General features: G+C 41.9%; 1 protein-coding gene across 11 annotated transcripts in view; it reads right to left on the bottom strand.

Annotated features, from left to right (window-relative positions):
- The window catches only part of PAN3 (poly(A) specific ribonuclease subunit PAN3), an 88,608-nt gene extending 74,681 nt beyond the window's left edge, over positions 1–13,927 (bottom strand). For 7 of the 11 annotated variants that reach the window (XR_013543359.1, XR_013543361.1, XR_013543362.1 and 4 more), the window contains exons 1-2: positions 13,307–13,927; positions 308–429 (exon numbers count right to left, since the gene is read on the bottom strand). Coding sequence is in view for 7 of the 11 variants with exons in the window: in XM_072993742.2 (XP_072849843.2) it covers positions 308–429; positions 13,307–13,790 (606 nt within the window). In the remaining 4 variants the exon portion in view is untranslated. The remainder of the gene's footprint in view (positions 1–307; positions 430–13,306) is intronic. The other 4 variants (XR_013543360.1, XM_072993743.2, XM_072993745.2 and 1 more) reach the window with 1 other exon arrangement.
- Between the last annotated feature and the right edge of the window lie 7,152 nt (positions 13,928–21,079).

Below are 21,079 nucleotides of genomic sequence, written 5' to 3' on the forward strand. Positions count from 1 at the left end.
AAAAAAAAACAATTCCAGCTAGTTTTCATTATTTTCTCTAATTTGCTGCCAAATTTGAGGAACTGAGTGGTAGTAAGGTTTTAAGTGAGCCACATGCTGGCTCCTGGATTTGTCAAAGTTGCCATCAAGCTATCTCTACTGCAATGACTGAGAATATATGTATTACTGCCCTATGTAAAGCAATAAACAGATTGGCCCAGAGAGATTCAAAATTAATTGAAAGTATTAAAAAGAAACTGATTTGTTGCAGAAATATTTCTAAGCCTCAGTGTACTTTAACGTAGCTGATTACCAGATGGAGCATTACCTGCATCATAGGATACTTTGTTTCGGCAGGACTTCCAAACCCATTAACTCCAATGAAGCTTGTGCTGAAGTAGGAATCTGTAAGACTAGCTTCAGCCAGGGCACCTCCATCTATACCTGGAACTAGAACAAAAAGTGAAAATAATGTTAAAAAATATGGGCTTTGCAAACCCTTTCCTATTGATACCACACAAGTCACAATTTTACACCTGTTTATCTAAACATACATTTCTGTAATATGCTACAGAAAGATTATCAGCATGGCTGAATTGCAGTGAGCAGTAGTTCTGGACACAACATAAAGGCAAGCTGTCCTTGTCCCACCAAGAAATTCAATGCCACATACACAATAAACACCATGCTGAACTTTGCTTAGCATAGCGCCACACTTTCTCTCTATTCAGGCATTCGTTATGATTACAGGAGAGAGGTACTTGTTGGTCCTATTCATGCATCCCCTTGCAGGCTCCTGCTATCCATGTGCCAAGGGAGTCTGAAGAGTGAGTTTGCTCCATGCATATAGGCTCTCCAGGTTTAGGGAAGACAATCACCTTGGGTAACAGTAACATAGAAAGGGCAGGGACAAACAGCACAGCAATATTATTCCCCTCAAACAACACTAACTGTGTGAGGAACAGAGTGCCTTGACATTGGTATTTCCCCCACTTCCCCAATCTCAAAGGAAGCTGTAGCTTATAGACTTGAAAATGTAGAGGAGCACACACGTGCAAACTTTTGGGCTCTAAATCACGTATTTCGGCTTACTGGTAAAGAGCTGGGTTTAACTGGCTGGAATCTGCTCCCTAGAAAAGACAGAGCTGGCAGTGGGGAATAGGAGTTGAATGGGCAAGTGAAGCCTTCAGGAGGGAAACCATACATAGAGAAACTGGTCAATGACAGCCCATATGAAATTAAGCAAGAAACTTGAAATGCTTTTAAGGGCTCTAACAGCAATGTGTTTTTCATGGCACTGTATATTGAAAGAAAGTAGAAATGTTCATTTTAGCTATCATCATGGTTAAGTGAAAATAAATGGTTAAGCGCTAGCAAGAAAGTTCTGAAAAGGTAAGAGGGTCTGAGAAACACTTGCTAATGAAGATAAAAGCTAAGTCACTGTTTCAGATGGGCTTGGAAGAGAAAAAGAGAGGGAGATGAATTCTGTCCTAGATGTGGGGGTGGGGGAGCACAGTAAAAGTTATAAACAGAAGAAAAATACTAGAGTCTGTTCAGATGCCTTCAGTCAGATCTGAATGCTACAAGATTGCTTTTTGGAGGACAACATGTGCTCTGAAACTCACAGGCTACCCCTAGTTAAAACAGTACCTTCTGTGTGTCAGAAGGAAGCAAAAGAGAATTCATGCAAAGTCTGCTCCTAATCTATTCACATACAGGAATGGCCACAGAGCCCCAAAAAACCTAATAACCTATTGCATGGATGGCTTACTTGATTTTTAATGTTGCTTTGTTTCTAGTTAAGTGGGGCACTTTAAATACTGGCTGAAATCCTATTGGTCCAACTTTCTATCATGCATTTCACTTGATGTCACCATCAGGCAACAAAATTTTTTAACTGATTTATTATTATTTATTTATTTAATTAATTTATATCCCGCCTATCTGAATCACATAGGACCACTCTAGGCGGCTTACAACATCAACAATTACAATAAAATTAAAACAATTTTAAGGGAAGAGCAAGAACGAAGTGAAACAGAGACTAGGGCAAAGGAAACATGGAGAAGGTCAGGGATTGGCTGTGGGGAAGGCCTGCCGGAACATCAGTGTTTTTAATTGTTTTTTTAAAATACCCAGCAAGGGAGCAGCGCGAATGTCAGGGGGAAGGTTATTCCAGAGGCGAGGAGCCACCGCCGAGAAGGCCCGATTTCTTGTCTTTTCTTTCCGGGCCTCCCTCGGCGTTAGGCTCCTCAGCCTCACCTCCTGACTCGCGCGAGTGACACGGGTAGAACTTGGTGGAAGAAGGCGTTCCGCCAAGTATCGAGGCCCTAAGCCGTTTAGGGCTTTATACGAAAGCATCAACACTTTGAAGTCGATGCGGAAACGGATGGGCAGCCAATGCAGTGCGGCCAGAGTGGGAGAAATATGTTGGTATTTTTTCACGCCACTGATAAGTCTGGCTGCAGCATTCTGCACCACCTGTAGTTTCCGCAGCAGCCTCAAAGGCAGCCCCACGTAGAGCGCATTACAGTGGTCTAATCTTGAGATTACAAGCGCATGTATTAAGGTAGTGAGGGCCCCCACATCAAGATAGGACCGCAGCTGGGCTATCCGCCTGAGGTGGAAAAAGGCGGTTCGGACCACAGACGCCACCTGGGATTCCATGGTGAGCGCCGGGTCCAGATGGATCCCCAAGCTGCGGACCCCATCCTTGGCAGGGAGGGTCACCCCTCCAAAGGAGAGGGAGTTTCCCAGACCCCTCACTGTGGGGACACCCACCCTCAGCACCTCCGTCTTGTCCGGGTTCAGCCTCAGCCCGTTCTCCTGCATCCATTTCAGTACGGTCTCCAGGCAGCGCTGAAGGCGCAAAATGGCATCTCCTGCGGTAGGTGGAAAGGAGATGTACAGCTGAGTATCATCAGCGTACTGATGACACCGAGCTCCACACCCCCGAATGACCCCTCCCAGCGGCCTCATGTAGATGTTAAACAGCATTGGGGAGATAATCGACCCCTGTGGAACCCCACAATTGAGACTCCACTGAATTGATTTCAAAGCTTCCTCTCACCCCACTCTAGCTTCCCAGGCTCTCCAGGGATCCTTTTTGCCCCAAGTGGTCTTTGGGAGCCTTGGAATAAGGGTGGGGAGTTTTTAATATTAAAAAATTGACATGGACACTGCTACCACAGGATTGGAAATGGCTCTGGCAATTTGACAGTGATTTTCCACCATTAAAGGCTGCCCCTCCCCCCATTCTAAGGCTTCCAAAGGCTTCCCCAGGATGAAAGGGATCCCTAGGGAACCTTGGGGTCTTAAGAGGATGGTAGGATGTTTTAAATTCAATTCAATTAAAGATTTCTGGCACCAGTTAATACCATCATTTGTATTGTAGAATAAAAAGTTACACCAAGATGATTTCAGCCATTATTTGCTCCAGCGCTTCTAATTTAGATTAGGTCTGAAAGTCTTTTTAAAAGTATATATATATATTCAGTCGTGTACAATGATTGAATTGCACATTGTTTCTATGATTTCATTAAAAGACTTATGTTATTTAATGCAATGAAAGTACACTGAAAACTTGTGTCTCTTTAAAAACACAATTTCACATTTTAGCGACTTAACATTGTTAGAACACCAAGTTTACAAGCTAAATAAAAAATAAACAAATATTGAACAAAACCTTGTTTCTGAGCATGACAGTTCAAAGTCTGGTTTATAAGTAGTACAGCACATGTATCTAGAGGAAATTGCTTTTACTTTAGTAGAAATAGTATAGGCTATGTAGAGCTTATGGCTGACCTATTTCTGGCTAGAAACCCCAACCATATGTTTGTATCAAAGAGAACTGCTTATGTTACTCAATGTATCAACCAAGAGTGCTACATCTTATGGCCTTAATTCATCAGTACTGTAATATCACAGACAAGAATACAGTATTCCCTTTATTACTCATACTTAAAATGCTTTAAAGGCTGACACAATTTACTGCCTTTTGTCTTAAATTATGATCATTTCATCTGTATAAAATGTGTGTTAGTTTAGACATCTTAAACCAATTAATCACAACATGAAGACAAAATGTTCTAAATACAAACTATTATCTACACCACCCAATCCTGAAAGACTGACGCATATAGCATGCTTATACATACTGCAAATTAAGAGTATGATGTAAAAGGTAGTAATTTTATATAGTTCCCTACTGCTCCTCCACTTGTTAAAATCTACTGCCTAGAAAGTGCACGGACACCAGGTGAGAGAAACAATTCTATCATTGTGGGGAGTCACCAAGGAAGTCTTTGAGCTTTTGTCACTGAAACAGGTGTTAATGATGGCAAAGATTAAAAAGTACTATAAATTAAACAGAATAGGTACAAGTGACTTTGAAAAATTAATTAATCTTCCTTAAAAGAAAAGCTAGCTTCCTCCAAATTCCAAGAGCTTTGTTCTTCGCTAATAAAAGGCATTATCACAAAGCATCCTATGGCTTCTAGAAGCTAATAGATTTATGACAGTTTGAGCTTCTGTGGACTATAGTTGACTTTGTTAACTGCATATAGAGCACACTTCGTAATGCTCCATTCATCTGAAGTCCACTCAAGCTAACACTGTAATAAATATGTTATGTCCAAGGCATTTTGTTTATGCCGCAACACACTGGGTCAGCAACCTCTTGGAACACTGTACTAAAGCTTACTCCAAAGAGGCATGAAGCTAGTGGCTTTGAGATGTCACAAAGCTGGGACACATGTCTAATTCTAACGTGCCATCAATTTGTCTCTGAAACAAATCTAAGTTATGGGAACCCTTTCTCGGGGTTTTCTAGGTATAATATACAGTACTCGGAAGTGGCTTACCATTCCCTTCTACTGATAACACTCTGGAGCAATGTAGCTTGCTCTATACAGATTCATTCTTCTCCCGAAAGGCATAATGGAGAACTGAACTCCCAGGAACTAGCAGGTATTGTACTCACCAAGCTATTCAGTGTCAATTTACAATATGGAATCTTCTTTTTAATTTTTTACCATTATTCTGCCTTTTAAAATATCCTACTCTGTCTCTTACAGAAAACGGCTAATAACACAACTGACACAGTCTTCTTTAGATTACTGTATGATTAGGTTCTGGGTCACCAAAACCCACCAACAGAAGATAAAAGAGGTTTTCGTTATGAAATTAAACATTTTACATTTTAACACTTTGTGAAACATTTTAAGATAAAACAAATTCATTCCTAACAATAATACTAATAGGTGACATTTTGCAGAAATATTAAACTTAAAACCATCAAGGTTGCTTTAATGCCAAATAGGGTTTCTCCCCAGAGTGATTTGTAATGGACTCAAATTATGAAAAGTAGATTAAAAGCATAATTTTAAAAATTGCTTAAAGGCATTCTTTATAATCAGATTCAAAACATTATCTAACTTTTTTTTTAAAAAAGTCCCAGAAATGAGAGGCCATTTGGAATAGCTTATTTAAACTTTTTAAAGCCTGTTTTAACTCTCTACTGCCTGAGTCTCTTCCCAGTATGCTATCCTACACACATTTACCACAAGGAAGTACCACTAAACTCACTGAGATTTACATCTGAGGAGATACATACATGTAATACAGATGCATACATGCTGATACTCATACAAGTAATCTTCTGATGATGAAGTGTCTAAAATGTATTGAGAAAACTAATTTCGTGGTATCTAAAATCCATAACAATCACTGCATAGATATGTTTCTATCGAATTTCTGAAAACTCTTTGGCTGGATAGCTCAGTGAGCTAAGTATCTGGCTGCAGCTAGAGACTGGGAGTTCGATCCCCACGGTGCCTCCTGGGAAAAGAGCCAGTCTGTGTAGCCTTGAGCAATAGATATGGTCCCAGAGACTCTCAGAAAAGGGACAATAAACCACTTCTGTGTACCATAAACCCTGTTTCCCTGAAAATAAGACCTAACCTAAAAGTAAGCCCTAGTAGGATTTTTCAGGATGCTTGCTATAAGCCCTACCCCAAAAATAAGCCCTAGTTAAGTGAAACCCCACCCTCCAACATTGTGCAGCAAACAGAAGACATGACTGTATTTGAATAAATGTAGATTGTTGTACATGAAAAAAATAAAACATCCCCTAAAAAAAAAGCCTAATGCATTTTTGGAGGAAAAATTAATATAAGACCTTGTCTTATTTTTGGGGAAACAGGGTACCTGGAAACCCCTGAAAAAGGTTCCCATAAGTCAACTTGACAGCACAGAATAATTTCTGAAAATAATTTGTGATAGTTTGTTAAATGAGACATTACTGTATTGAAGCAAACAGTTCACAGTGCACCACATATTAGTGATGTCCATATTTTTTATCCCTGTGCTTCTATTCAGTTTATATCAAAAAGAGGAACTTCTCTCATAGCCCCAGTGGTTCTCAAGACAACAGTTCCAGGTGAAAAATGACAGAAATGTGAAAACAATTAGATCACAACATTGTTCCCAAACCTGTACAAAGAAAGGCCCAAGATGCTTGAAATCAGTTGTATGTAAGAGCAGCATCGTTTGTTCCTTTTAACTTCTTACAACTGGAAGCAGATATGCATAAGCTGGACTGACCCAAATATTCATCCATGCAGGATGATTTATTATACTACTCTTTTCAGTGCTTTACCCAGTCAATGCCACAGCATTTAAACAGGTATACTTTCTATCTTTTTCACTGACACACAGGTCACATTGGTATTTGCATTTCTTCCTTAAATTACAACTTACCTTTTTTTGCCAATTCAAGCTATCTTTAACATTGTAACAAATTGCAATTGTTGTCCTATTATTTTTCAACTAGATAGTTTAATCAGACCCATAAACAGTTTTAACCTGTCAAAACCTTTATTCTCATCTCCCCACAGAGAACATTACACTCTTCGAGTAGTTAACCACGCTGAAAATACTACCATCTGCCTACTAGTTTTAATTCTATCATCTGCAGCTCATCCCCCTTTCCTCAGAATCACCAAACAGATGCTGTTCTTTGCCCACATCTTCTTAGAACATCCTTATGTACATTAAGATTACAAAATCCATACTTTGAAAATAACCTGCTCTAACATTTGTATTTGAAAATTCAATGGCTCCTACAATCCAAAATAGCTAGTGTAGTCACCCATTACATACAATATCCATCATTTAGAGTAATTTGAGATATTATATTATTTAAGGTTTATACAATTTAATAAGGGTGTCTATTCTCCTGCATGTATGTCAAGTGACCATATTGAAATTACGTGCCACAGTTATCTAATCTGCATAGCTACAGATCCACAAACTTGTCTCTCTATCACAAAGATAGTAACAGTGCAAATATATGTGCATTTACTCAAAGGTAATATCTAATGCATATATGGAGCTTACTCTCAGATAAACATAGAAAAGACTGCAGCCTTAAACATGTATATTACATATCTTGTTGCATCAGAGTAAAAATAATATAACATCAATAAATTACTGAAAATCACACTCTTTTAAAGCTACTGAAATGTATGTTTAGTTAGCCCATTCAGAGTTAATCTGGCCTGCTTCCTTGTTTGTCTTCCATACTAAAATCAATATACTGTATATCATCAAAATACTGATGTGGTACACAAGTATCATTAGATCTTACACTTTAAGACAACAATGTCAAAGAATGCCTCAAAAATAAGTTTTAATTTGGCTTGTTAAATATCAACAAGAAACACAAAATAAAACAAAAGCAAATTTTACAAAAGAAGAAAAGGGTGGCACCTTAAAGACTAACCATTATATTTTAATGTGAGCTTTTGTGAGAAAAGTCCACTTCTTTAATGACCATTAAATAGTCATTAAGAAACAGAACTCTTATTTCAGAACTAACTCTGTTGATTTTTTGTATTATAAGAATTAAATCAACCAACAGTTAAGAGTAGGTATAATAGTGTGTGTTAAAGAACCTTTTAGGTGGCACATTCAGAAAACAGGGTAGGGTAATTCAGATAATTTATATCCTGACAATTATTATTAATGGGTTTTGTGTATGAATACACAGATAATGAGCGTGGTGATTCATCTGTTCAACACAGAATGTAATGGTACATACTGAATAAGCTAAACACTAGGATCTAGAATTAAAAGTAACATTGTTATTGTAGATCATATGTAGTACTCAATGCACAAATGTATCATGAAATTGCTGAACACTGCAACATCTAATTCAACTCAAAAAGTCTGCTATTGGTTTCTTTTCTTTTGGTGGCTGATTGGCCTATCTCAGAGATTTTTGTTTGTTTGTTTTGAATGTAACTATCCAGGAGATCAACCACAACCACTTTGACATAGGACTACAAAATGTACTATATCATGGTGGATGAAAGGACAGAAATACCATGAATGGTCAGAACCCTGTAAGGGGTTAATCTGGACTGCTTCCTTGTTCGTCTTCCACACTAAATTCAATAAGGGCATAAGGATAACTGAGTAAATTGCTAAGAAGAATTGCAGCTAATTAAAGAGATGTCATTTGTATTCCGGGTGACCAGGAATGTGAGCAGCAATTCACCACTGCAATTTATGCAATTACATTTACACGAGTGGAAATCCCAAATAAGATTCAAAAAGTCCACATAAAGGAGACAATTGCCACTGCTCTTATTTTTTAAGGAATTAACACACACATTTATTTGTTTCATACATGTTAGTGCTTCTTCAAAAAACTGATGTAGCACAGGACATTTATATAACATGGAAGCAGCTATCACCTACAGGCAGTAGATTCTCACCAATACTTAGGGTTCTGAGTGTAACAGCCCAACTGTTCTCATGGGTAATTCCTGACACATGCTCATCTACCGTATAGCAAAAAGTATTTTAAGATAATAGGCATTAATGTTTCTACGCTTAGGTGCACTTCTTATGGCAAACATATAATATGAAATCAGAGAATCTAATCTCTAAATATAGGTCACAACAATAGTATCTTACAACCAAAGTGATCCACACCTATTTTTAATTTCTTTGCTTGATGGTGAACTAGAAAGAACTAAAATACTTGCATGCTATTATAGATTTGTAGTTTCTTCTGATTATCACTAGTGTCTACCTGCTGATTTCAGAGTTTATTTCACAGAACACAGCTAGCTTTTCCAGAATGTTTCTTTCAAATGTATTACATGACATATCTCTAGTTAGATAAACTACCCTTTTGTACCCACTTAGTGGTCTTGGGCAAGCTAAATGGTCCCAGAATTCCTTCAGACGAAGGGAATGGTAAACTACTTCTGAGTACTGTACTCTCTGCCTTAAAAATCCTGAAAAGGGTAGCTATAGATCAAAATTGACCTGATGACATGTTGATTATTATTGTTTTAGAATACTGCCATGAAGACATTTGATGATGATGCCAACTTGAATCTCGACATTGTTTGCAAACACACAATTGAGTACCTGAGAGGTAATATGCAAAGAGAATGAGAAATTAGAGATACATAAATGGTATAATCCACTGTAGCGAACAGCCCTGCCCTCACCTGTCCGTCACAGTGGAACAGTGGAACAGTGGAGTAGGAGCCAATGAGAGGACGGAAAGGTGGAGCCAAGGGGGGAGGGGGCTGGATATAAAGGCTGGTGTATGGAGACAGAGGGAGATTCTGTGAGTGAGAGACAGTGTGAAACTTAAAAGTGAACTTAGAGTGAGTTAGAGGCCTGTAAGAACACTGAATGGAACAGAGAGTTGATAGAGTTTTAAAGTTAAAGTAGAATTGACATAAATACAAGTGATTAGCAACCTGTGATTTACGTATTGATTAATAATCCTATATGGACTTCCCTGATCTAATAAATGAGTTAAGTTTTAAAAGCACACGTGTCTCCTTGATTGAATGGTATTGAGGCAGCAATACCTAGTGGCAGCGAAGAAAGAAGAAGAGCAAGAACCTCATGAAGACCTGAGGGAATAGGGGCTTCAGAGGGGATCGCCACATCCACATTGCTATTTTTCACACAACATGGTGATATTCTGAAATCACAGCAAGCAGCAATCCTATATTTATTTGAACATGAACTATGAAAACAAGCTCAATTCACTTTTAAATTTCTATTCCACTACTGACAAGCTCAAAAATATCAACGTAACATTCATTGCACAATTTCAAGTGTCTGAAATGGTTCAGACATATCCTGAAAACAATGTTCTAAGCCCATGTTTCCTAACATCTGTTCCCCAGATGTTCTTGGACTAAACCGACCAGAAGTCATCACTACTAGGCTGGGCCATCAGGATTTCTGGGAGTTCAAGCACATCTGGGGACCCAAGGCTGGGAAACACTGCTCTCATCATAGGCATCCTTCAGTCTCGAGAGACTATGATAACGTGCTCTGTATCGAAAAGTGTCCTCTCCAGAGCATGAAGCCTGGGTAAAGTAATATGGAGGATAGGATGTTACCCAAGCAGCAAATCCCCCCTCTCCACATCACTGAAATGGTCCAGTGGAAAGGCAAGAGCCAATACAACTGATTCTAGCAATGTCGCAGGAGTTGGCAGCTCCGGATTTTGCCTCTAGGTTAACTCTTGAAGCCTTTTCCATGAGTTGATATAGCTACAAAGCAGTGGAGGTTTGAAATTGGAGTTTTCCTTTTCCTTCTCAGCTAGTTTTGTTGATTCTTGCCTCTATGGTTATTTAAAACATGAACCACGCATGCGACAAACTAAGGTAATAATAATAACTGTGTGCTGTCAAGTCAATTCTGAGTTATGGTGACCCTTTCCAGAGGTTTCTATGTAGAATATACACAGAAGTGGTTTACCATTCCTTTTTTCTGGGCACACCCTGGGACTATGGCAGCTTATCTGTGAGTATAGGCTGGCTCTTCTCCCAGGGGACACAGTGTAGAATCGAACTCCCAATCACAGTGAGCTACCCAGGCAGCTATTCTAAGGTAAACCTCTGTTATTATCTGTCATACCATATCATGGAGGAACAAAGGCTGCTGAGATCATTACAGAGATGTCAATCAGTAATATGCTGTTTTGATTTGCAGCCTAGCAAATCTTAGCTGGTCATTACACTACACCAGGGGTCTCAAACATGCGGTCCGGGGGCCATTTGCGGCCCTCCAGATGATAGTTTGTGGACCCAGCCTTGCCTGCCCCCCAAAGCGCCTACGTGTCCTCTGCTGTCAAGAGTAAAAAAAAAGCCTCTCTCCCAAGACAACGCCTCTGTTTCTGTGCGTGCGTACACAACTGTGGGGGGCCCGGCCCATTCTGCTTAATTTCGCAGGTACCGATGGGGGCTTTTCTCCTTTGGCAAGGCGATTCTGTGTTGTTGTTTTTTGTAATTTATGTCACCCCCCCTCCCCGGCTAGGCGGTTGCTGGCACTCCCTCCCTTCTCCGCTTCTTTGGCCTGCTGCTGCTGTTGGTGGTGGTAGTGAAAAAAGAACCGGGGAGGGGGTCGTGGCCGGTGACGATGGCTCGTGTGCTACTACTCCTCCTCAGAGCCTCAGCTGGGCTAAGGAAACTCCTGGACGGCTTCCTCAGGCTCTTGCTCCGCTTGGTGGAAAATCTGATGCAGCCCAGCTTCACCCAGACTCTGCCTCCAGCGGCCCCCAGGTAAATTTAGTTTGAGACCCCTGCACTACACCATATCTTTGTATCACACCGTCAAATCAGACCCAGAGATGGGTCTCTGCAACAAGACTGTTATATGCTCAGCTTGTAGTGGGAAAAGCATCCATGTGAAACTATCCTAAAAGTTTAGGTTTTAACTACCAACAACTGTGGGTTAACCAATTTTCCAACAAAGCATGGCTATAGAGCTGGACTTCCTTCAATCAGAATACTGTAATACTACAAATGACTGACAATTCTCTTCACAGATCCTTTCCTTAAAACTGCTTCACTCTGACAATTCTACCAGAAGATGTAATATATTTATACTATACTTTCTCTTTTTCTGTTCAGCAGCCCTGGGGATATATGCAAAAGATTCTTTGTTGGTTTTGCTATGGACCAGCACACCACCACGCAAGGTACCAGAATAGCATTTTTACATCTTAGCATCTACACCAAACATTGTTTTTTTTAAAAAAAAAAAAACTGTTACATCCCTTCAAACATCTGGCATTACATGACGTCACATTCCCTTTTCCTTCTCAACCCTAATACACAGTATATGTGTGTCGTGATTGTAAATATTAACTTTTTAAAAGGGCAGAAGGGGAAAGCCTAAAATTTCCCTATTCTCAAATTCTGGTTACAATCTGAATTAAAGCCACAGAGAATACTTCAAAATAAGTAAGACAGGAAGCTACATTGCATACTCTTATGTTTGAGATAGCAAGCAGAATATTCTTAAAGAGTTGCAACTAGAAGCTGGCATGAGAAGAGCAAAGAAACCTAAAGGAAGAGCATGACAAGTTGTCAAACCACACTTGAAAATATCTCCAACATGTTCTGCCAATTTTTTTTTACATACTGATGACAGATTAGCTGCCTCTTCCCATCAACCAGCCTAAAGTGTTATTTCACTACTCCAAAGCCATGGAATATTTCATAGCTTCTAGCAGGTGTTAGGTGCTTTCCCCAATTTGGAGAGGTAGAAAAAGGAATAGCAGGAGCCAAGTCAAGTTCTCACAATTTGGTTTCTCAACCAGTACCCTGTTCCACTTTTGTACAAAGAATGTATCGCTCAATTGAGAATTTTAACATTACAAATGACACACGGACAGTACAGAGCCATCATCGTTCTTCCCTGTCACAGGGCTTGTACACTGAACTATCAAACCAGCTAAGATTTACTGGACCCTCTTGAAATTTTGTCTCTCGCCACTGCTTGCAACTAAAATACATTCCACCACTGTCTACATGACTGTTGGCCTATTTTGAAAACTCCCACTCATACACAGGCACCACCAACATCTGTAGCACCAACTATCTTAACAAAAAGCCACCACACCCCTTTTTATCTCTCTTAAGGAGGTTGCCACATTTGTCAGTTTTCATGCTATAGGAAGGAGCCTAAGAAGCGTTATCACCCGCCTCTTCCTTCTATTGCTCAACACCTTTTCTTTCAAACCTCGCAGGCATCAACTCGCTCTAGAAACCGGGCGGGGGACCGTCTCCGGCATCCCTCATCCCCGCCATCTCATCATCCGAAGCATCAGTTCCCAGGAGGCAGTCCCGACACCGCCCCAGGGAGAAGGGGCCGTGGAGTCCCCGGCCTGGGATCGGAGATCCAGAGGGTGCCCCCTTTCCTCCCTCCTTGTCTCCTCCCTCACACCCCAAGCAAAAGGTTTCTCTCCCACCCCATCCCAACCCCTCCTTCGACCCACCACACTCACTGGCCAGCCGGGGTCCGTCCAGCCCCCCGCCTCCGCCGCCCGCTCCTGCGTGGCCTCCGCCTCCTCCCACCAAGTCGGGGGGCTTCTTAGGCCCCGCTACCGACGCCGCTGCCCCGTGGGCCGGGTACCCGCCGCTATGTCCAGGTGAGGCCGCCACCGCCACGGCCGGAGCCGCGGAGCCCGGCGGGAGTCCCAGCGGAAGCCCCCCGAGCGCGACCGGCGGGGGAGGCCCGGGACAGGCGGCGGAAGCTCCTCCGGGCTCCTCGTGCAGGAACTGGCACTCTTCGCCATAGAAGCACGTCTTATCCTTGGCGTAATAGCGGCAGAACTTGAGCTTCACCCCGCCAGCGACTCCGGCCCCCGCCGCCGCCGCCCCGGTTCCCGCCGACACCCCCGGCCCTGGAAGGGGTGGCCCCACGACCGCCGCCGCCGCCGCCGCCACCGGGGAGGAGCAAGGGAGCCCGCCGCTGTTCATGGCGCCGGCCGCCGCTACAGGAGTCGTCGTGGCGGCAGGGGCGGCAGCAAGGTCGCCTCGGGAGGCCCCGCCGCGGCCGGCCACAGCACCATGGGGAGAGAGGCAGCGGGCGGCGAGCCGGAGCAGCCGCCGGAGCACGGCCGCCCGCTGTCACCGACCGAGTTTCCGGCAACTGGGAGCGGGTGGGCGGGCGAGCAGGGGGTGAGTGGGGGGGTGAAGAGAGAAAGAAAGGGCGCCGCTCGTGCTTCTTTCCAAGAGAGGTCGAAGGAGAAAGGCAGCGAAACTGAGGAGAAGGCAAGGTGGAGGGAGGCTGGGCCCTCTCGGCCAGGCGGCTGGCTGGTCCCGGCGGCGGCGGCGGCGGCGGGGTTGTTTATTCCATTTTCCTCTTCCTGAGCGGTCGCCTCAGCGCGCTTGCGCCACACCGAGGTCCGCTGGGTAATCGGGGGCCTGGAAGAGGCAAATACGCTTGTCGAGGCCCAACCCAGCCCTGACAGGAAGGGAAGGGAGGGGAAGGGAAGAGGTGGGGCGGGGGGGGAGGCGGAGGAGGAGGAGGGTTGTGTATTTCGTTATTTCACGGCCTACTTTGTACGAGGAGGGTTGTGTATTTCGTTATTTCACGGCCTACTTTGTACATGTGTTTTTTCCCCCCTTTGTGTGTACGTGTGACTATGAGGGAGGGCATCCCTGTAACCGCGTCTGGGAATGGGCGCGCGTGTACCTTCTCTGGCTTCATCTCTGCCAGGGTGGCTCCTCAGCCTGTCACATCACGGTCCTGCCTGGGTTTGCTCGGAAGCAAGCCTGGCTGCATTCGGTGGGGCTTCCTTCTTGATGATTGCATTGCTGGCCAATGCTCCCAAAAGTCATGGAGAGCAAAGGCTGCAGCCTTTTATAGTGCCCGCTCGTTTTGGGGTGGCCCCTTTACGGGCTGCAGAAGCTGGGGGCCGCGGGTGCATCAGCAGGGATGAGGACAAAAAATATGGAGCTTTGCCAAAATGAAATATATATGTTAATTTATATATTTAGATCATTAAGTGACGTGGGGAAAACGGCATACAATCCCAGAATAAAAATGAATAATAAAGCGGAAATCCCCAAGAATAATAATATTTTTTCTCTTTCAAAGTTAGGTATAGGCATGTTCTTTATTTTCTGCCTCACCATCGTACTGCAGGTTGGAACCACTTATCTGCGAGGGTGACTGCTTATTACCAAAACAAGAAAAGTATCACCAAACCAGATTTTTAAAAGCAACACATAATTACATATGAAAATTTATATGCACAGATGCTGTAACATAATTATTGTTATTTGAATAAGAATATAAACCATCTCACCATTGTTTAAAAGACTGGAATCAGTTGACCTGTACCTTCCTGTTCAGTCTTCTGTCCACCTGCTTGTTGTCGTGGGAATCAAGGCCCTTGAATTCCCTTGTGTTTCATTTTTAAAATCAGACTTTGATGGGACACAGCCCGTCTAGTATTCTAATGTTAGAGTGCTTAAAGTAAGACATGTAGTCAATTTTGATTTTCACAGTCACTGGTCCAGTTTTCAGCTACACACAGAAAGGGACAGGATATTTGTTACACTGCTATATTAGTTTTGAGGATGTGGCATCATCTCTCTTGTGAGATCTGCAGTTCTTTTTATATGTTAAAGATGTGGGGTAGGGATATTCCATGCATTAGTTTCCATTTCACCTTCAGTTCTGCTGGACAGTTTGTTTTGACTCATGATGCTTTTAAATTTTTTGTGTTGGTTGTTAATTTTCTTTTGTTCTATCTTATTCCTCTTAAATAGTAGAAAAGTATCTAGCAAATGAGTTCAGTAAATATACTTTTAATAAAAATGGTAAGTTTGTGTAGACTCACAGTTGATGTTATTCCTTTTATCTTCCTCTCATAATTTCAGAAAAACACTTTAATCTAACCTACATTTTAACTATCCTGTTGCGCTCCATTCTGTGTTGCAAACTGAAATCCTTTCTATGTATGCTTACAGGAGAAACAGGTTTTTCAAGCTACTGTGCTGGAGGGATTGGCAGGGTCATTTAATATACCATGCATACGCACAGTTGGCTTTACCAGTGTCACTTCGGGGTTAATCATAAATGCAAATAAGCCACAATATAAGTTTGGGGTGTAAATAAAAGGCCACGTCTGAGGAGGAGAAATTCCAAGTGAAGGTGGCTCAGTCCTTTTTCTTGCCCAATTTTTCCTATTTCATCTTGCCCCTTTAAGAGTGTGGTTACACTGTGAAAATAACTTGGTAGCTGGATCAGGGGTTTTGAAATTGTTTTAAGTCACAGATTAGTCACATAGTCTTTGAGTTGGTGTATGCATCCTCCTGGGAAAACTTTTAAATCAATTTTAAGCTGTATTATATATCTGTTGATGGGGCTACATGGGTTTTTTTAATAGTTGTAACTGACACCCACCTGCTTGCTTGCCCTAATACTGGCCCTCAGTGTTGTGCTGAGGGAGAGGGAGGGTCTGCTAGCACAGTGGTTCTTAACCTTTGTTACTCGGATGCTTTTGAACTGCAACTCCCAGAAACCCCAGTCATCACAGCTGGTGGTGAAGGCTTCTGGGAGTTGCAGTCCAAAACTCCTGAGTAACTCAAGGTTAAGAACCAGTGTGCTAGCAAAATTGTCCCTTTGGAAAGCTTGGCTGATTCTGTCCCTTTAAGAATGCTCCAGCTGTTCCCTGGGAACAGAGATAAGCAGCATTCAGGAAAAGAGACACACAGAGAAAGAGAGAGCTATTAGGGACTGGGAGGAGAAATAGACCAGTACATGACTCCTGAAAATATTTTGTTGTTTTTTGGCTCCAAAGAATACCAACCCAGGATAGACCATGGATGTTTGCAAAGAGACAAGGAGGGGGCCTTGTGAGACTTGATCTGACCCAAACCACAACCAAATCATAGGTTCCATTTGTACCCACAGACTACCCCCCAGAAATCATGGGTCTTTCTGCACATGGCTTCACAGTAGTGCAAAAACACGGATCCAAAGTATGGATTCTCATGAATCCACATGATTTTTATATAGGATCATCTCCAAACTATTGTCCAATCTGTCGGCAGATATGGTGCCTATGATTGAATCGATATTTGCGGATGATCCTACATAAAAATCATGTGGAGTCATGAGGATTTGTGCTTTGGATCCATGTTTTTGCTCCAATGAAAAGACTTTGGTTCTCACTTAGATTACACATCTCACACGCCTCTTGCCTCCAACTCTGTACTTTAGGCTTTCCCATTTGCCTCCCTCATACTTTGCTAAATTGCAAAGCGTTCTCATATGCCAAAATGATTCAGACTGAAAGATTGATTTCGTAAGTGTGTTAAATGAGACTCTCTTGTCGCCCAGTAAAGCACCTTGCTTTCCAACCAAAAAACACGCTTTCTGGGGGGTCAAAAAATCTGAGCTTCCATGTTATGTCATATAGTCACCTTAAAAAAACCTGACATACTATACTTGATTGAAATATGAGCTTTTTCTTGCTGTAACCACACTGTTAGACCTTAAAAATATACACTATGAAAGTAGAACTATAACTGACACTGTTAATGCAATAAACAACTCATCACAGAAGGTCAGTGCGTTAGTACTAGTCTTTTCAATAAATTCATTCAGAATGAAAATAAGCATGAAAAATCAAGCCAATAAATAGTTACTAGACCATAACAATATTTCAAAGATGACAATTCTACTATTCCAGGAGAAACTCAAGAGGAATCTAAAACAGGAGTCATACATATCCTTCCAACTCTGGCTGCTTCCTGACTTTCAGCTTAATTAAAGAACAGAATCATAAAATAATGGAGCTGGTATGGCCCTATAAGGCCATCGTGTCCATCCCCCTGCTCAATGTAAGAATCCTAATCAAAGCAGATCTGACCGATGGTTGTCCAATTTTCTCTTAAATGCCTTCAGCATTGGAGCACTTACTACCTCCTGAGGTAACTGATGCCATTGTGATACTGCTCTAACAGCTAGGAGGTTTTTCCTGATATTCAACCCAATTTGAAGAAATTGGGTTGAATATCAGGAAATTTCTAGTTGCAAGAATTTCTAGTTACAATTCTAGTTGAATTTCTAGTTACAAGAAATCAAAGCAGCACGCTTTGATTTCTTGTAACTAGAGCCTATTATTACATGTCCTGCACTCTGGGTTGATTGAGAACATATTCTGCTACTCTTCTATATGACAGCCTTTCAAATACAGTATTTGAAAAGTATTATCATATCTTCCCTCAGTCTTCTTTGTTCAAGGCTAAACATGCCCGGTTCTTTCAATCTTTTCTCCTAAGGCTTGGTTTCCAGTCTCCTGACCATCCTTTTTGCCATCCTCTAAAATTGTTCCAGTTTTTTGGCATCTTTCTTTAAGTGTGGTGCCCAGAACAGGACACAGCACTCTAGATGAGGCCTAACCAGTGCCAAATAGAGGGGAACTGGTACTTCAAGGGATTTGGAGACTATGTAATCTAAAATCTTATTTGCCTTTTTTTGCAGCCACATCACACCACTGGCCCATATTCAGCTTGTGATCTACAACAATTCCAAGATCTTTCTCACTCATAATGAGTCAAGCATCCTCTATCTTGTAACTGTGCAGTTGGTTTCTTTCTCCAGGTGTAGAAATTAGCACTTATCCTTGTTAAATTTCATTGTGTTGTTTTCAGCCCAGTGCTGAAGCCTATCAAGATTTTTTTTATATCCAAGTTATTAGCTATTCCACTCAATTTTGTGTCATCTACAAATTTGATAAATATTCCCTGCACCCCCTCTCCATGTCATTAATAAAAATGTTGAAGAGCACCATGCCCAGGACTGAGCCTTGTGGTACCCCCACTTGTTACCTCTTCCCAGTTTGAGGAGGAACCATTGATAAGCACTCCCTGAGTACAATTTTGTAACCAACTGTGCATCAGCATACTGGTGGCATTGCACTCCAGATGACTTATCTTAGCATATAGATGTTGAAAAGCATTGGGAAGATGTTTGACCCCTGTGGAACCCCATAAAAGAGGTTCCATGGAGTTGAGACAACATACCCAAGTTGCACCATCTGGAATCAGTCATCAAGGATGGATTGCAACCAGCACAGAGTGGATTCCTTATATCGATAGTCTTCCCAGAAAGATACCATGATCAACAGTAGCAAAGACTGCGGAAAGATTCAGGAGCACCAGCAGGATTATAATCTCCCTGTCAGAGATCATTTTGCAGAGTGACCAGTACATTTCAATATTAAATCTACACCTCTATTGAAACTGATCTAGACTATCCATCTCATCCAAGAATGCCTGCAACTCTAATGTTCCATTCTTGGACAACATACTGGAGCAGGTTGTGTCTTCACTGCTCCTGGGGTTTCTGGATGAGATAGATTACTTTGATTCATTTCGATCTGGCTTCTGGTTTTGTTATGGAACAGAGACTGATTTCATCTCCTTGGTAGATGACCTCTGCTGGGAACTGGACAGGGGGAGTGTGTCTCTGTTGATTCTACTGGACCTCTCAGTGGCCTTCAATACCATCATACCAAGGTATCCTTTTTGGCCTTCTCTTTGGGATGGGACTTGGTGGCACTGTTTTATGGTGACTCCAGTCCTTTCTGGGGGGAAGAACTGTGAATATGCTGCTGGGGGACTCCTATTCAACACCTTGCCCATTGGCCTGTGATACCTCTCAGGGCTCAATTTTGTCCCCTATGCTATCTAACATCTATATGAAGCCTCCGGGATAGCTTGTTTAAGCTTGTTTAGAGTTTTGGATGCCCAGGTTTTAGCAATGGCCAGGAATTGCATTTGATGGTTAAAACTGGTGCACCAACCACATTCATTGCTGATAGTCAAAGGTTGTGGGAGACACATCTCAACAACATTTAGCAGGTTAGTTTCCCCACATCTGATTCACATATTCTTTGTCCCTCTTTAGAATTCTTCAGATTTATGTCATGTATGATCCATAGTCATTTGTATAAGCCTATGTGTGAGTGTGTAATTCTGGTAACACTATTGCAAAGATGTTGGAGGGTGTTTGTCGTTGTAAATTGTATATCCTGCCTTTCCCCCAATGATCTCATGGTGGCGTATGTGGCTCATATCTCCTCCAGTTTATCTCCACAATAACCCAGTGAGGTTGGTCAGGCGGAGAGAAGGTGACTAGCCCAAAATCACTCTGTGAGCTTCATAGCTGACAGAAGACAGTGGTTTCCAACCTTAGTCTTCTAAATCCAAGTCCAATACACTAACAAGCACACTTGTGCATGCCTTTAAGCAGATATCTATGTAACACATCTGTGAGTTAGTGAAAAACAAACATTGCAGATTGCCCAAAGGAATAGCACCCTGAAGCTTCACAGATTTTCCATGACCAAAGGGAACTAGGTTATCTGAATTTAAATGTGCTTAGTCCTCATGAAGTTAGGGAGACAAAGCATGTTTGGATTTGGATTACATGTATTTGTTACAGTGCTTGTGTTTTAGCCCCAAAGTGTCTAGATACTGATTTCTTTAATATATATCAATAACTGTAGACATTATATGACATGGCTTATCTAGAATCTCTCATTTCTTTAATCTCTCTCATTCTTGTAATAAAATCATGTGTATTATGAGACTGCTGTAACTGAAACAGCAAGAAGAACGATTGTTAGTGCTGCTTTTAAGCCTGAAGAAAGACCTTACCAAACCAGCTTACGTATAAGGAAAAACAATAGAAACAATGGCAACAAACCTATTGGAGTTTTTCTATGGAATAAGTAAACTCACGTAAAGTGTGTCAGGAAATTGCAGCTAACAAACTAGGTGTCAATCATCTGTCTGTCTGCGTGCAAGTTGAATGCTTGACTGGTGCTTTAACATGTCAGAACAGAAGGAGCCAAATGGACCACCTAGGAAGGATGTTCTGGAACCCACCAGTCAATAGTCCTTTGTACCAATGTCGTAACTCAGTGTCCGACCACATTGTTGGCAAGGCCAGATCCAATCCTTGGGCACCTCTGGATAAGTCAGAGAGCTCCATACTTCTCACCCTGAATAGACATGCTGGCCAATGTAGCAAACAGAGAGCTGTTGCAGGCAGATAATCAAGTTTGCCCAATTTGTATAAGACAGCTTGCTGTTTTCCAGTTGGGAACAGCTTATAGATGGAGTCGGGAGGATGCCTCACGCTGAACTTCCAAGGTTTCCCAAGCCCCCTGTGTTTCCACATTCTTAGTTGTACATTAGATGGTAATGGAATGACCTAGAACAGAACCTCCCCTCCAGATATA

This window comes from Pogona vitticeps, chromosome 3 (assembly GCF_051106095.1).
Source record: "Pogona vitticeps strain Pit_001003342236 chromosome 3, PviZW2.1, whole genome shotgun sequence".
In the NCBI taxonomy this organism is placed as follows: domain Eukaryota; kingdom Metazoa; phylum Chordata; class Lepidosauria; order Squamata; family Agamidae; genus Pogona; species Pogona vitticeps.